At 50.2% G+C, this 13,925-nt stretch overlaps 1 protein-coding gene across 6 annotated transcripts in view; it reads left to right on the forward strand.

Moving 5' to 3' along the window:
- Positions 1 to 13,385, forward strand: part of Scn5a (sodium voltage-gated channel alpha subunit 5) — a 97,934-nt gene extending 84,549 nt beyond the window's left edge. For all 6 annotated transcript variants that reach the window (XM_015489476.2, XM_048794931.1, XM_048794933.1 and 3 more), the window contains 6 exons: positions 1,258 to 1,539; positions 4,002 to 4,055; positions 4,655 to 4,792; positions 5,451 to 5,555; positions 6,778 to 7,048; positions 9,820 to 13,385. In XM_015489476.2, the coding sequence (XP_015344962.1) occupies positions 1,258 to 1,539; positions 4,002 to 4,055; positions 4,655 to 4,792; positions 5,451 to 5,555; positions 6,778 to 7,048; positions 9,820 to 11,060 (2,091 nt within the window). In that variant the 3' untranslated portion in view covers positions 11,061 to 13,385. The remainder of the gene's footprint in view (positions 1 to 1,257; positions 1,540 to 4,001; positions 4,056 to 4,654; positions 4,793 to 5,450; positions 5,556 to 6,777; positions 7,049 to 9,819) is intronic.
- Positions 13,386 to 13,925: the final 540 nt, after the last annotated feature.

The following is a 13,925-nucleotide window of genomic DNA, read 5'->3' on the forward strand; positions in this document are numbered from 1 at the left end:
CCATGTACCCACTGCTTGTAGCCTGCACCCCCTGCCTCCTGGCAAACACAGGCAGCCTTCCTTCTGTGACGGGAACAGGGGAGAGGAGGTGGCACGAAGCCTGCTACACTCTCACATCAGGTGCCAGTTTGCAGAGTGCGAGAGTCACGTGCATGTTAACACCTTTGCGCTGTGTTCCTGGTGCAGCTGCCCAGGCATTTCTGGTAATCACATGTCGCCAAAGAATGTGAGCATGGAAGGCAAATGAGCATTAGCTGTGATACACAGCAAGAAAACAAACGTGTGTTGGTGTGTGCACTTTTTTAAACAAATGTACACAATTTTGGGTGACTTCAGAAAACATTTCTATTGTCTTTCTGACCCAGCAGGCACCATCACACAGTTTTTCATTTGGTTGGTGGCTTTGAACCTTGGCCACATCTCCCGTTCATGGAGAAATACATCACTTATACCCATTCACAAGTGAATAATCAGACTAGAGTTAAATGTCTCTTTGGAAGCAAGGACATTTGATTCCAGAGGGACACAGGGAGATGGTAGATTCCAGAAATGCCCATTGGCCACTGGCCTCAGAAGCCAACCAAAGGCTCCTACCCTCTCCCCAGGAAGCTTGGTGCCCTTCAGAGCTGGGTCAGGGGACATCGTCTCTGCTAGGGAGCAGCATTTCCTACCTGGCTTCTGGACCTTCTTGAGCACACCATGGAGTCCCACACCAGCTTCACCTCCAGTGCTGTTCTTACCAGAACTTGGAGACAAACACAGGCCCCTCCAGACATGTACCTGGGAGTCTTTTGGGTGGACTTTAGGGAAAAACATCCATCCATCCATTCCAGTGGCAGCAACTCTAAAATATACTAAAATTTTAGCTTAGAGGCTGTAAGGACCAGTGAGATTCCTAGGAGGCCCAAAGTCTTGGGGACATGTGCATGGCATCCTCAACTACCAGAGACCCTGCTTATATGAAAGTCAAGTTGTGAAGGTCATGGATGCAAGAAAGGCAGGGCCAAGAAGAGAAAGATGTGTATTCTGGAGTTTTAGCAGACTTTAGGGTGCAAAGGAAAAGTGTGTTCTCTCTCACATCCCTTACTCCCCACTAAGGCTCCTAGCCATGGAATTGGCCTCTCCCATGTTTGGAGGATTTGCAACCCCCACCCCCTCAGCACCTGTAGCCAGGGGAGTTCAGTCCACAAGGGATCTTGAAAAGGGCCTATGTTCCAGGCACCCCCAAGAACTGAGTCTCCTCTCTGTCCACTTGAGGTGGTGGTCAATGCCCTGGTGGGCGCCATCCCATCCATCATGAATGTCCTCCTGGTCTGCCTCATCTTCTGGCTCATCTTCAGCATCATGGGCGTGAACCTCTTTGCGGGGAAGTTTGGGAGGTGCATCAATCAGACTGAGGGGGACCTGCCTTTGAACTACACCATTGTGAACAACAAGAGCGAGTGTGAGTCCTTCAACGTGACTGGCGAACTGTACTGGACCAAGGTGAAAGTCAACTTTGACAACGTGGGGGCCGGATACCTGGCCCTTCTGCAGGTGGTAAGTCCTGGCGAGAAGGAACTTCCTTCCTCCCACTGGCCCTCCAGCAGCACAGGCTTTCACCCCCGTGAGTGGGAGCAGAGGTGGTGAGGCTCTGTGGGATCCTCACCATACAGTCATAGGGTCCAAAGGAAGCTAAGGATTTCCCAGGGAAATTCCCTTGGTACCTTGGCAGGTCTGCAGATTTTCGGTTCTAGAGTAGAGACCATCTTCTCCAAGATGTATGGCATGTGGGCCAGCCAATAATAATAATAATAACAATAATAATAATAATAATAATAATTAATAATAATAATAAAAAGACTCCCCCAGGTACTGAACTATTTGCAAAATTGTGATTCTGACCACCTCTGTTATGGAAGGTAGTGACACCTCTTGAGTTGTTTAAAAGAAAATGTTTGCTTTCATCTTCAATGTGCAAGACATGTGATGTTTAAACAGCATCCTTCGAGAGTTTCCATTGATATTTTGAACACAGTAGCTTCAGTGACTATAACATACCCCATAAAATTAACCTACTCTTAACTCTGACAACAGAAATGCAAACAGAACCATAGTGTGTGAAGCTGCAGTTCTCTTGCCTTGCTACCCAATCAGAAATCCAGTCACCCGTTGCTAGTCCCCAAAGTAGAGGAAAACTCAGCAGAGTATCACCTACAAATTTTGTACCGCCACTCACACCTTCATGTACCCCATAAGTTGCACTAGTAGCCCAGAAAGAGTCCCCTGTGGCTCCCGGGGAGAATGGGATTAGGGCCAAATCTTGAGAGCTGTCCATCCCTGTCACTATCCCTCTGAATGTTAGAACTCTGGAAGGAAAACCCCTTTGTAGAACAATAACTGCTCACCTTTGCAGCCAGAACCATTCTGTGGCTGGGAAGAATTCGGTCACAAGCACCTCATAACCTTGGGAAGTCCCCAGCAGTTTCCAAAGCACTCCCCAGCCTCTCTTTACAGGTGGGGACTCATGGCATAGAGAGATGACATAACTTGCCCATCTGCCCTGTTGTACTACCAGTCAGCTCTCTGTTAATTGAACAAATACCTGAGATAATGGACTTATAGGCCCCCTTTACCTTTGGGCCTGTGGCAAGGCAGCTCATCATGGCAGAGCTAGGTGGTGGAGCAAGCTGCTCACCTCCTGGGCAGGAAGCAAAAGAAAGGAAGAAGGGGCTGGAGTTCTACTAGCCCCCGCAAGGGGATGCCCTCAGTGACCTGAAAGTCTCCTACTAGGCCCCACCAGTTAAATATTCCTCCTCCCCACCAATTGCACGTTGCTGGGTATAGAACTTTAACATGTGGACCTGGGGGGCATTCTAGACCCAAACCATAGCACCTGCCTGTCTCAGGAGGACCTCTAGACACAGTACATTTGCATAGCTGGGCTTATATGCCATGAAAGGAGGCTCAGAGAGGAGATTTTGCCAAGACCACAAGTGAGATCCACTGGGCAGTCAGTCTCACCATCAAGCATGTCTCTTGGGCTCTTTCTGAATCTTCATAGCAGCCAGCATGGGGCCAACCATGTCCCACACTAGGGCCCCATCTCCATCATTCAGTCTCCCTCCCTCCTTACTCCCTTGGTGTGGAGTGCTGGGGCCAGCCCGTGGCAGCCCACAAGAGCCGATTGGGACATTTGCAGAAATTTTGCAAGCTGGTGGTTAAACACAGCCATTATAAAAAATTAAATATTATAAACATATAATTAACTAAATGATGTTCAAACAAAGATAATAAATACTCAGATCTCAGCATTACTTTGCATTATCATCTGTGCTGTTGAAGTTATTTTCATTGCTTCTGTCTGAACAGTAGGAAACGCTGTAATACTGTTCTCCTGTGTATCTTTTCCTGACTTTGGGTTCAGTCACAACACTCTGGCAACTTGAAATCAGCCATGGTGAGAATATTTAAGTCAGAAAAATTGGTAAACAGACAGTGAGGAACTTCTTTTTTCCTTCTTGAAATCCATTTGTTAGCCACTTAACAGCACACCATTAGCAAAAGGAACCCCTTAATTATGAGGCAAGGTTGGGATTCTTCAGGGGCTTCTTCATGGTTCTCTGAGGTGCCTAAACAGGGCAGCACTGAACTGTGAACTGGAACAGAGTTCAAGGCCCACCTCTCCATCCCTCACTCCCACTGTAGGAACTCTGTGTTGGGTTAGAATCCAAGCTGTGCACATCTGAAGGGCAGACTCTTGGCCTCAATCATGAAGCTTATTTCACACTGCATGACCTCCTTAGGGTGTCTGCTCAGCTGCTTCCCACCCAATCCCCCTAGCCCTAAACAAGATCTTTCCCTGGACTGCCCGGCCTTTTGGACACTACTGAATGGGTGAGTGGGGCTCACTTGCTTCTTATAGGAGAAGCCCAGCCTCATTGGTCCAGACAAGGGCTCTACCTAACTCAAGCAAGATGCAAAAGCTAAATAATTTTCTTAATCTTCTCTTTTTCTTCCAGGCAACATTTAAAGGCTGGATGGACATTATGTATGCGGCTGTGGATTCCAGAGGGGTAGGTTGTCACACTGACCTCTCCCACCAAATTAGGCACCTGAAACTCCAGCCTGTTTAGCTACCCGGGAATCTGTGTCCACATCTAAAAGCTCAGGGCAAGATCTTCAAGGACAATATCTAGTGTGTCAACCTGGGCTTCAGCATCCCTGGACATAGCCCTGAGGCAAAGTTGGGTGATCTCCCAAGAAGTTCTCCAAACTCAATATAGTGTACTCAGAATGGGCTGGAAGCAATAGAGATGGAAATGAAGTTTCTTCTTTGTCCTTTCACCCTATCCAATCACACTGACAGTTCATTAATGAGAGACCCAAATATACTCCAACCTCCCAATGGCCCACAGGCTGAAGCCACATACTGACACAGTGCCAGGCCCTGAGCCCAGCATGCCTGATGTCCTGCCTGCCACCATCCACCCCCTTCACTCTGTCCTACCTACCTTGGTCTCCACTGTTCTCAGACACAGCCACACACACCTGCACACATCTTCCTCTGGACAAACCCTGTCCCCCAGAATGGCTCTCTGCCACACCCCCTGCCTGCCTGCCTGATCCCTGAGGCCTCAGCCTGTCTGACCTCCCCGTCTGATTTCTCCCTTAGTATGAGGAGCAGCCGCAGTGGGAGTACAACCTCTACATGTACATCTACTTTGTCGTCTTCATCATCTTTGGGTCTTTCTTCACCCTGAACCTTTTCATCGGTGTCATCATCGACAACTTCAACCAGCAGAAGAAAAAGATACGTAGAGCACTGGCTCCACCCGGGCTGGGCAGGGAAAGGCGGGGTGCTGGGGACTGAGGAGCCATTCTGGCTCCAGGGCCCATCTTGCCCTCCCCCTTAAGGATGGTCCTTTTTCTGCTCCTGTTGGAATCCGGTGGGGGGTACTTCCATGAATATAGCTATGCCTCGGCCTGTAAGAATATGACAAGGGGCTTTGGTGAGAGGCCTGCCCTAGTCTACCTGAGACAAGGCTCTTGAGAAAGCAGGGGTAAGAGCTGGGGGCTATTCACCTGGTCGATGATTAGGGGTCCTGGGGGGAGAAATGCAGAGGCTCAAGGTCTTCCTGGAGCTCCATCAGAGGGGCCACAATTGGGTTGCAGGTAAACCAGGTGGGTAGAAAGAACCCCAGGGCAGACTGAGCCAAGAAGAGGGAAAGGTCATAGGGAGAATTGGATTTGCAACTAAGAAAGCCAGCAAGAACTCCAGATGAATGAGGACAGGGATCCTGGGGAAGAATTTCTGGTGCAGAAATGTTAGGGACATACTTCCTGCACCATGAGAAGAAGTGAGGAGGTAGCCGACCCTGGCACCCTCATCAAGGAAGCAAGACCCCCTATGCCCTCCATGCTGGGCCTCTGAGAACCCCAAAATGAGTCTGGTCCCTGTCTCTCTGCACTTAGGGGGCCAGGACATCTTCATGACAGAGGAACAGAAGAAATACTACAATGCCATGAAGAAGCTGGGCTCCAAGAAGCCCCAGAAGCCCATCCCACGGCCTGTGGTAAGCCAGGTTTCTTAGCAGAGTGCGGAGGGTATTCTGGGGGAACCCTGGCATCCCTAACACATAGCAAGCCATTGGGGTCTCCTCACCATCTTTCAGCCCAGCTGAGAGATACTGTCTCAGCCCCACACAGGTGGGGGCAAAAGCACAAGAAGGCTGTGGCCTCCAGGGGACACTACATATCCACTGGAACACGTCTGCTTCCCATGAGCCTCCTCCTAACACCAAGGGGTAGAGGTTTTCCCCGAGGAGAGCAGGTAGCTTTTGCAGCCCCACCTCCATTCATAGCCTCATCCTTGGAGCCCCCTGAGCAGGCAAGGGGGTGTAATCAAGTCCCCTGGTGAATGGAGCCAGGAGGGGCTGCTGAGTCCTCTCCTAGGCTGACTCCCTTGGCCCCATCAAGTCATTCCCTGCAAAGGTGGGGGAAGGGTGGGAAGAAATACTCAAAAGAATTAGGTGATGTAACCTACATCACTACCTCATTAGTGGCAGACCCATTTTTTAAGATCTCATTCATCATTTCATCTGTTTACTCTGCTTTGTTATAGGTTAGTTCGGTGTATCTGTATATGCTTAATTAATTATAATATTATTTCTCCCCCCCAAATAATCTGGATTGACTTATACTTAAAGATACACATAGGACTGGGGTTGTGGCTCAGTGGTAGAATGCTTGCCTAGCATGTGTGAGGCACTGGGTTCGATTCTCAGCACCTCATATAAATAAATGAGTAAAATAAAGGTCCATCAACAACTAAAAATAAATATATTTTTAAAAGATGCATATAAATAGAAAATAGTTTTATTTGGCAGAATAAATAAAATCAATTCCATAAAAGAGTAGAGTATATTAATCTGAGGTCTCATATAATTATTAGGATTGAAGTTTTCATTTGACCTTCAGACTGTGGGAACGAAAAGAAGCACAATGAACAGTAAGCTAAGGAAACTCAGGATGGGAAAAATCTCTCCCTGAGGATCCATCAGGGAAGGCCTCATGGAGGGAAGGAGCTTTGCTCAAAGCCCAGAGAGTGTGTAGGCAGGAGAACCAGCTGTTTCCATCTCTGCAACTTCCTCCTCAGCACTCATCACGATGGGATGGTGGGGGCTTTGGCCTCACCCGAGGATGGAGTAGGAGGAGGGGTAGCCTGGGTGAGGGGCAGCAATGGGAGCAGTGTGCTAGCCCATCTGGGAAGCTTATCCCACTCCCTCCTCCTTTCAGAACAAGTACCAGGGCTTCATATTCGACATTGTGACCAAGCAGGCCTTTGACGTCACCATCATGTTTCTCATCTGCTTGAACATGGTGACCATGATGGTGGAGACAGATGACCAAAGCCCTGAGAAGGTCAACATCTTGGCCAAGATCAACCTGCTCTTCGTGGCCATCTTCACAGGCGAGTGTATTGTCAAGATGGCTGCCCTGCGCCACTATTACTTCACCAACAGCTGGAACATCTTCGACTTCGTGGTTGTCATCCTCTCCATCGTGGGTGGGTATGCAAGTCAGCCGGACAGAGAAGCCAGCCCCAGGTCAGGCCTCTCCTCCAGCCCTTTGGTCTCTCCTTAATGACAACACTAGGCTCCTTCCTTCTTTTTTCTCTGCATTCTTCACCCCTCTACACACACACACACACACACAAACTCACACACCCCTTCCAGAGAGTACTTGTCTGGAAGGGCCCACTTAATCCAAAGGAGCCAAGATGGCAGAAAACTCAGTACTCTCTCCTGATCCCACCCTCCAGGGCACCCTGGTTGTTCAGAGAGCTTCAAGGATAAGTCTAGGAGAGGGAGTAGGCACTGTGGAGGTTCTTCTGACCACCAAAGGAAAGTCCCCACCTTAGGTTGAAGACTCATGTAGGGTGAGGTGAGTTCCCCCCTGGATGGGAAGTAGGTGACCTGCTAGGGTAGAAGTAATACCTGGAAATGGAGAATTCAGAAGTCCACCAAGATGTGTGCCAGCTTCCTTCAGACATCACCTGCCTCATGCAACTCACCTTGTAGGGTCAGCCCTGAGGGAGGAACATCATACAACTAGGGAGCAGCACAGATAGAATCTTCAGCATGTCTGTTTGGACTCAGATTCCAAGTTATTTATGTAATAGCTTTATTGAGATATAATTCATAAACCATAAAATTCACAGAAAGTTAATTTATAAAATTCAGTTGATAGTATACAATTGGTGTGTTAACAATTTAATAACAGGGAAATATTCTGTGTCATTAGTCAATTCATCACTGAGTGACCATCAGAATATACTTAATGCAAACCAAGATGGCTACAGCATCCCGACACAACATAGGACCACTTTCACATATGTGGTCCTGTCATTGACTAAAATGTTATGTGATGCATGAGTGGATATTCACAGAGCTGTGCAACCATTACCACTAATTTTAGAATATTTTCCTCACCCCCAAGAGAAACTACCCATTTAGTAGCTGTCCATATTTTCTATCCCTCCACTCCTGGCAATCACTAATCTATAATTCAGAGGGACTGCCAAACCTTTTCCTAAGTGGCTGTGTCATTTTACATTCCTACCGTTGATGTATAAGGATTCCTGTTATTCTACCTCATCACCAGTATGTGTTACTGTATTTTTGAAATTATAACCATCCTGGTGGGTATGAAACACTATCTCACTGAGGTTTTGGTTTATATTTCCCTGGTGACTACTGATGCTGAATATTTTTTCACGTGCTTATCAGTCATTTATATATCTTCCTTAGGGAAATCTCTTTGCACAAATATGCTTTGCACATTAAAAGTTAGGCTATTTATCTTTTTTATTATGGAGTTATAAGAGTCCTTTCTGTGTTCTGTATAATAATCCCTTATCAGATACATGACTTGCAAATATTTTTCCCAGTCTGTGTATGGGAGGTAGTATCTACTGAAGCATGAATTTTTTTTTAACTTTTATGAAGTCTAATTTAACATTTTTCTTTTGTCATTTGTGCTCAGAGCCCAAACTCTTGACCCCACTCCTGTTGGAATCTCTGCCTTTAGGGTGACTCTGACCTTTGTCTTTCTGCCATATGCATCCTTCTCTCTCTGGTGAACCTAAACAGTAATGCATGCACTGCTGTTGCTACAGTAATAGGCAGGTGGTTAAAGCATAAAGCAAGGTCAGGAATGCCCTTTGGTTCCAGATGGGGGTGTGGATGACAGTGTGCCTTGTGAGGCTGGAGAGAAGCTTTAGAGAATGTAAAACATCAGAAGCAGGAAGGAACCATTGAAGAATGGCTTCCAGGGGTGCAGCATGTACTTCAGGATCACCTGCTGGTTTCAGAGGTTGGGCCCTACAGAGAGGCATGAGTAAGAGGTCAACTTGGAGCCAGAGTGTCTGGGTCAAATCCTAGCTTCTCACTTAGGTGTCAACTTGAGTAAGTTACCTCGCCTCTCAGTTTCCTCTTCTGGAAAGGGAAGAGGATTATGTCAGCTCACTTTCTTGGGGTGATGAGAAGGACTAAATGAAATGGTGGCTATAAAGTGCTCGGCCAGTGCCCTATTGACGTGTTGGCCAGCAACATTATTATTATATGAGGAGTCCGGAATTGTCACTTGGACCAATAGGAGGCAAGTTTATTTTATTCTTTCTTCTACAATTTATATCTATGTTCCTTAAAATTCCAAATCCGTGTAGTCACTAGAGACATGGGGATGGGAAACCCTGGAGGAAGGCAGAGTTGGGAGGTGACAGGAACCATCACAGAGAGGCTGAGAGAAGACAGGCTTGGAGTGGTGACAGGAGCACTGATTCAAGGCCACTGTTTCTTGTCCTTCATGCACAAAAATTATCTGGGCTTATTAAAAAGAAATCAGCTGGGGGTGGAGCTGAGATTTTGCATTTCCAATAAGCACCTAGGAGCTACCACAGCTGCTGGTCCTCAGACCACACTTTGTGTAGTGAGGAGCTGAAAAGCCTGAGTTCTTGTCCAAGCTGGGCTGCCAAGATGCTAAGTAAGTCCCCTCTGGCCTCAGAACCTATGATGTAGAAGATGGGCCTGGTTCAGCTCTGTTGTGCAGGTATACCCTGAAGAGTAAGGAATAAAGGGACCAAGAAGGCATTTTGTAAAGGATATAGGTCCTCCTTCCCTGGATCATAGAGAGGTGAGAGGAGGCAGGGTCCCAGCACTTGATCCAACCTTCCTGGAAGAGCCTTTTCTCCCTGGCTCCTCACTGTACACAGTAATTCTGGCCTGAAAGCAGGACAGAGGTGCCATCAGTGGCCACAGTCTCTTTTGTTTCCCGCAGGTACCGTGCTCTCAGACATCATCCAGAAGTACTTCTTCTCCCCCACGCTCTTCCGCGTCATCCGCCTGGCCCGAATCGGCCGCATCCTCAGACTGATTCGAGGGGCCAAGGGGATCCGCACACTGCTCTTTGCCCTCATGATGTCCCTGCCTGCCCTCTTCAACATCGGGCTGCTGCTCTTCCTCGTCATGTTCATCTACTCCATCTTCGGCATGGCCAACTTCGCTTACGTCAAGTGGGAGGCCGGGATCGATGACATGTTCAACTTCCAGACCTTCGCCAACAGCATGCTGTGCCTCTTCCAGATCACGACGTCAGCCGGCTGGGATGGCCTCCTCAGCCCCATCCTCAACACAGGGCCCCCCTACTGCGACCCCAATCTGCCCAACAGCAATGGCTCCCGGGGGAACTGTGGGAGCCCAGCGGTGGGCATCCTCTTCTTCACCACCTACATCATCATCTCCTTCCTCATCGTGGTCAACATGTACATCGCCATCATCCTGGAGAACTTCAGCGTGGCCACAGAGGAGAGCACAGAGCCCCTGAGTGAGGACGATTTTGACATGTTCTATGAGATCTGGGAGAAATTCGACCCCGAGGCCACCCAGTTCATTGAGTATTCAGCCCTGCCCGACTTTGCCGATGCCCTCTCTGAGCCGCTCCGAATCGCCAAGCCCAACCAGATAAGCCTCATCAACATGGACCTGCCCATGGTGAGCGGGGACCGGATCCACTGCATGGACATCCTCTTTGCCTTCACCAAGAGGGTCCTGGGAGAGTCTGGGGAGATGGATGCCCTGAAGATCCAGATGGAGGAGAAGTTCATGGCGGCCAACCCATCTAAGATCTCCTATGAGCCCATCACCACCACACTCCGGCGCAAGCACGAGGAGGTGTCGGCCACGGTCATCCAGCGGGCCTTCCGGAGGCACTTGCTGCAGCGCTCTGTGAAGCACGCCTCCTTCCTCTTCCGCCAGCGAGTGGGCAGCAGTGGTCTCTCCGAAGAGGATGCCCCTGAGCGAGAGGGTCTCATCGCCTACATGATGAACGAGAATTTCTCCCAGCGTGGTGGCCCACCCTCCAGCTCCTCCATCTCCTCCACGTCCTTCCCACCCTCCTATGACAGTGTCACCAGGGCCACTAGCGATAACCTCCAGCTGCGGGTGTCTGACTACAGCCGCAGCGAAGATCTCGCAGACTTCCCCCCATCCCCGGACAGGGACCGCGAGTCAATAGTGTGAGCCTGGCCCCAGCTGGTCAGGACACACCCTGTTGTATCAGGACACACCTGAATACGGTCAAAATCAGCATCTGCTGGGGCCTTCCTGGCTTTGAGCTTTGGGGGTGAGCAGCGGGTCTCAGCCCCGTGGATCCACAAGGCAGAGTTCTGTGGCAACTGTGTTGACAGTTGGAGGAGCCCGCCACCTTGGGAGGCCTGTCCCTGGAGGCTCTACACAGCAGTGGCCTCTCTGGTGAGGCAGCACCCTGGGACTCTGAAAAGCAACTTCATCCCAGCTGCTGAGGCGAAATATCAAACAGACTGTATATGTTGTGAATGGGCTTTCATAAATTTATTATATTTGATATTTTTTTACTTGAGCAAAGAACTAACATTTTTTTTTCCATGGGTGAAGGCAGCAATTCCTGCTGCCTCTTCTCAACCCTGAACAAGAGTGTCTATAGAGCTGCCAGAACTCTGTCCTCAAAGCAAAAGTGGAATCCAGTGCGGCTCCCGCAGGCCTTCTCTGCCCAGGGGAGGTTTGGAGTTCCCCTGCTGCTGGGCTGAGGTGCCAGGAAGGCCAAAGTCCCTCACCCACTCACGCATGTGCACACACTCCTCACATACACAGAGGCCAGACGCCGGCCACAGGGGCCCAGGCTCCCCTCAGGCCAATGTCAGACAGCCACCTGTATCCCTGGCCCAAGGAAGAAAGGCCTTTCCTTCTGGCTCCATGGATGGGGTTCTTGTCAGTGGAGCACTCTCTGGCCTTTCATTGTCTCCAAGGTCCCATGCCCCAACTCCCTGCCTTTTTATGCAGGTCACAATGGGGTCAATCCTACAAAAATGAAAAGCTTCCAGAAGGGAGTGGCCTTGGTCCCAGAGCTGAACTTAGTCAGTGACACCCTTTCTTCCCTCCAGTAAGAGTATTAATGTTAAAGCCCAAGGGCACAGGGGAGCCAGCCATTCATGGCCGGCCCCACAGCTTGTCCCTCCTCCTAGAACCTAGCAGGCCCTGCCCAGTAGGCCAAGGGAAGAGAGGCCGAGTCATACGGGTTTAGAGCTAGGTGTAACCGTGCCCAGATGTGGGAGCCTCTCAGCCCACGTGAAGAAAGGAACCTATTGCCATCTCCCAGGCTCTCCTCCCAGTCTTTCTCCTCTAACCATGCGAGGAAGGGACTCCTGTGTGTGCCCCAGTTTGTCTCCAGGCAGAGGGGCATGGAAGTGGAGAGGGTAGCTTGGCCCTGTGCAGGGAAGGGACCTTTGGCCGGTCAGGCTCCTCTGGGAAAGGGAGCATTGTGGCTCAGGGCCAGCTTCTCTGGCTCAGCCCAGGCACTGGGGGCACTCATATACAGGACCTCCTGGGGGCAGGGTCCTGTGACCCTTGTGAGAAGGCTTTTTCAGGGAAAACTACCTTTACTAGTCCAATCACCCCAGGACCTCTTCAGCTGCTGACAATCCTATTTAGCATATGCAAATCTTTTAACTTAACGTAGGGAACTGTTGCCCTGGTGACAGGGTCAGCTGGCAGAGCCTGAGCAGGCAGGGCCCCCCCCCCACCACTGCCCAATTCCAGCTCTCCAGCAGAGCCACCCTCTGCCGGGGGGCATCCAGCTCACAGGCCACCTCAGTCTCACCTGTACTCTGGGCTGGCTGCTCCTAACCTACCTCGCCGAGCTGTCGGAGGGCTGGAGGTTCCCAACGCTCATGGCACACGCTCGAGGCGGTGCCGAAGGGGGCACTGCTGTCGAGTAAAGTATTATGTTTCTTCTCGTCACCCCAGCTCCCTTGGTGGCAGCCCCAGCCCCCACCCCAAACACCCCCAGAGACTTCTCCCATTTTCCCTTTGAGTCCAGTGTGGGACTTGGTTTTAACTGTCCCCGTGACACTTCTCTGAGTGGAGATTTATTTTTGTAGCTCTCTGTGCTTTGCTCTCAAGGCTTGCAGAGGTGAATGCCCCTCCCTGGCACTCACTGCCCGCTGCCCATGCAGGAATGTGGCTGGGCGGCAGGCTGGGCTGCCAGCCCAGCTGGCCGGAAAGAGACTGTGGTTTTTGTGCGTATGGACAGCCCTGGGAGCCTGGCGACAGGTGTCCGGGGCTGGCTGCAGGCACTGCGCCTGAGGGCAGGGACAAGGTAGACCTGACTTCGTAGCACAGCATGGCTCTCATTTTTTTCCCCCAGAACTACACAATGACCAGCAGGAGGGAAGAAGAGAGTAGGAAATAGGAGAGAGGGACACGCATCAAGTGCCAGATGTTGTCTGAACTAATTGAGCACTTCTCACCAAACTTCGTGTATAAATAAAATACATATTTTTAAAACAAACCAATAAATGGCTTACATGACCTGGTCTAGGCTCTGTTCTTGTGCTGAGAGTGGTGGCAGAGGCTCAGGCAGGCTGTGAGGAGGCCTTGGTCTGAGAAAGTCTGGAGAGCAATTGTGTTGGGGTGGGGGAAGGGAGATTCCAAAGACCAAGAGTGTGGGTCCTTTTCCTTGGAAAATAGCCAGAAGCATGGGCCAGACCAGCACAAGTGGGGTGCAGGCAGAGCAGTGGGTAACCCAGGGGAGGACACCCAGGCTCTGCTTTCCAAGACTCGCAGTCTGGGGCTTTGAGTGGGGCTGGTGGACTGTACCCATGTGACACCTGGCAGTGGCTTCTCCCCCTCGCACCTCAGCCCACTGTGGCTCCCAGCTGTCTTCCCAACCAGACACCAAAAGGATACCAGCTGCAGGACCTCTGTCCCACTGGATGCAGTGCTGCTGCCTCCGTCCTCATCTGCATCTCTCTGCCACATTTTACTCCGTGGACAGCAGCCCCCTGGGGAAGAGCCTCCTTTCCCCTGCATTTCCCGTGCCCCCATGGCCACTATCCACTCCAGCATTTC

Source organism: Marmota marmota, unplaced genomic scaffold, assembly GCF_001458135.2.
Source record: "Marmota marmota marmota unplaced genomic scaffold, marMar, whole genome shotgun sequence".
In the NCBI taxonomy this organism is placed as follows: domain Eukaryota; kingdom Metazoa; phylum Chordata; class Mammalia; order Rodentia; family Sciuridae; genus Marmota; species Marmota marmota.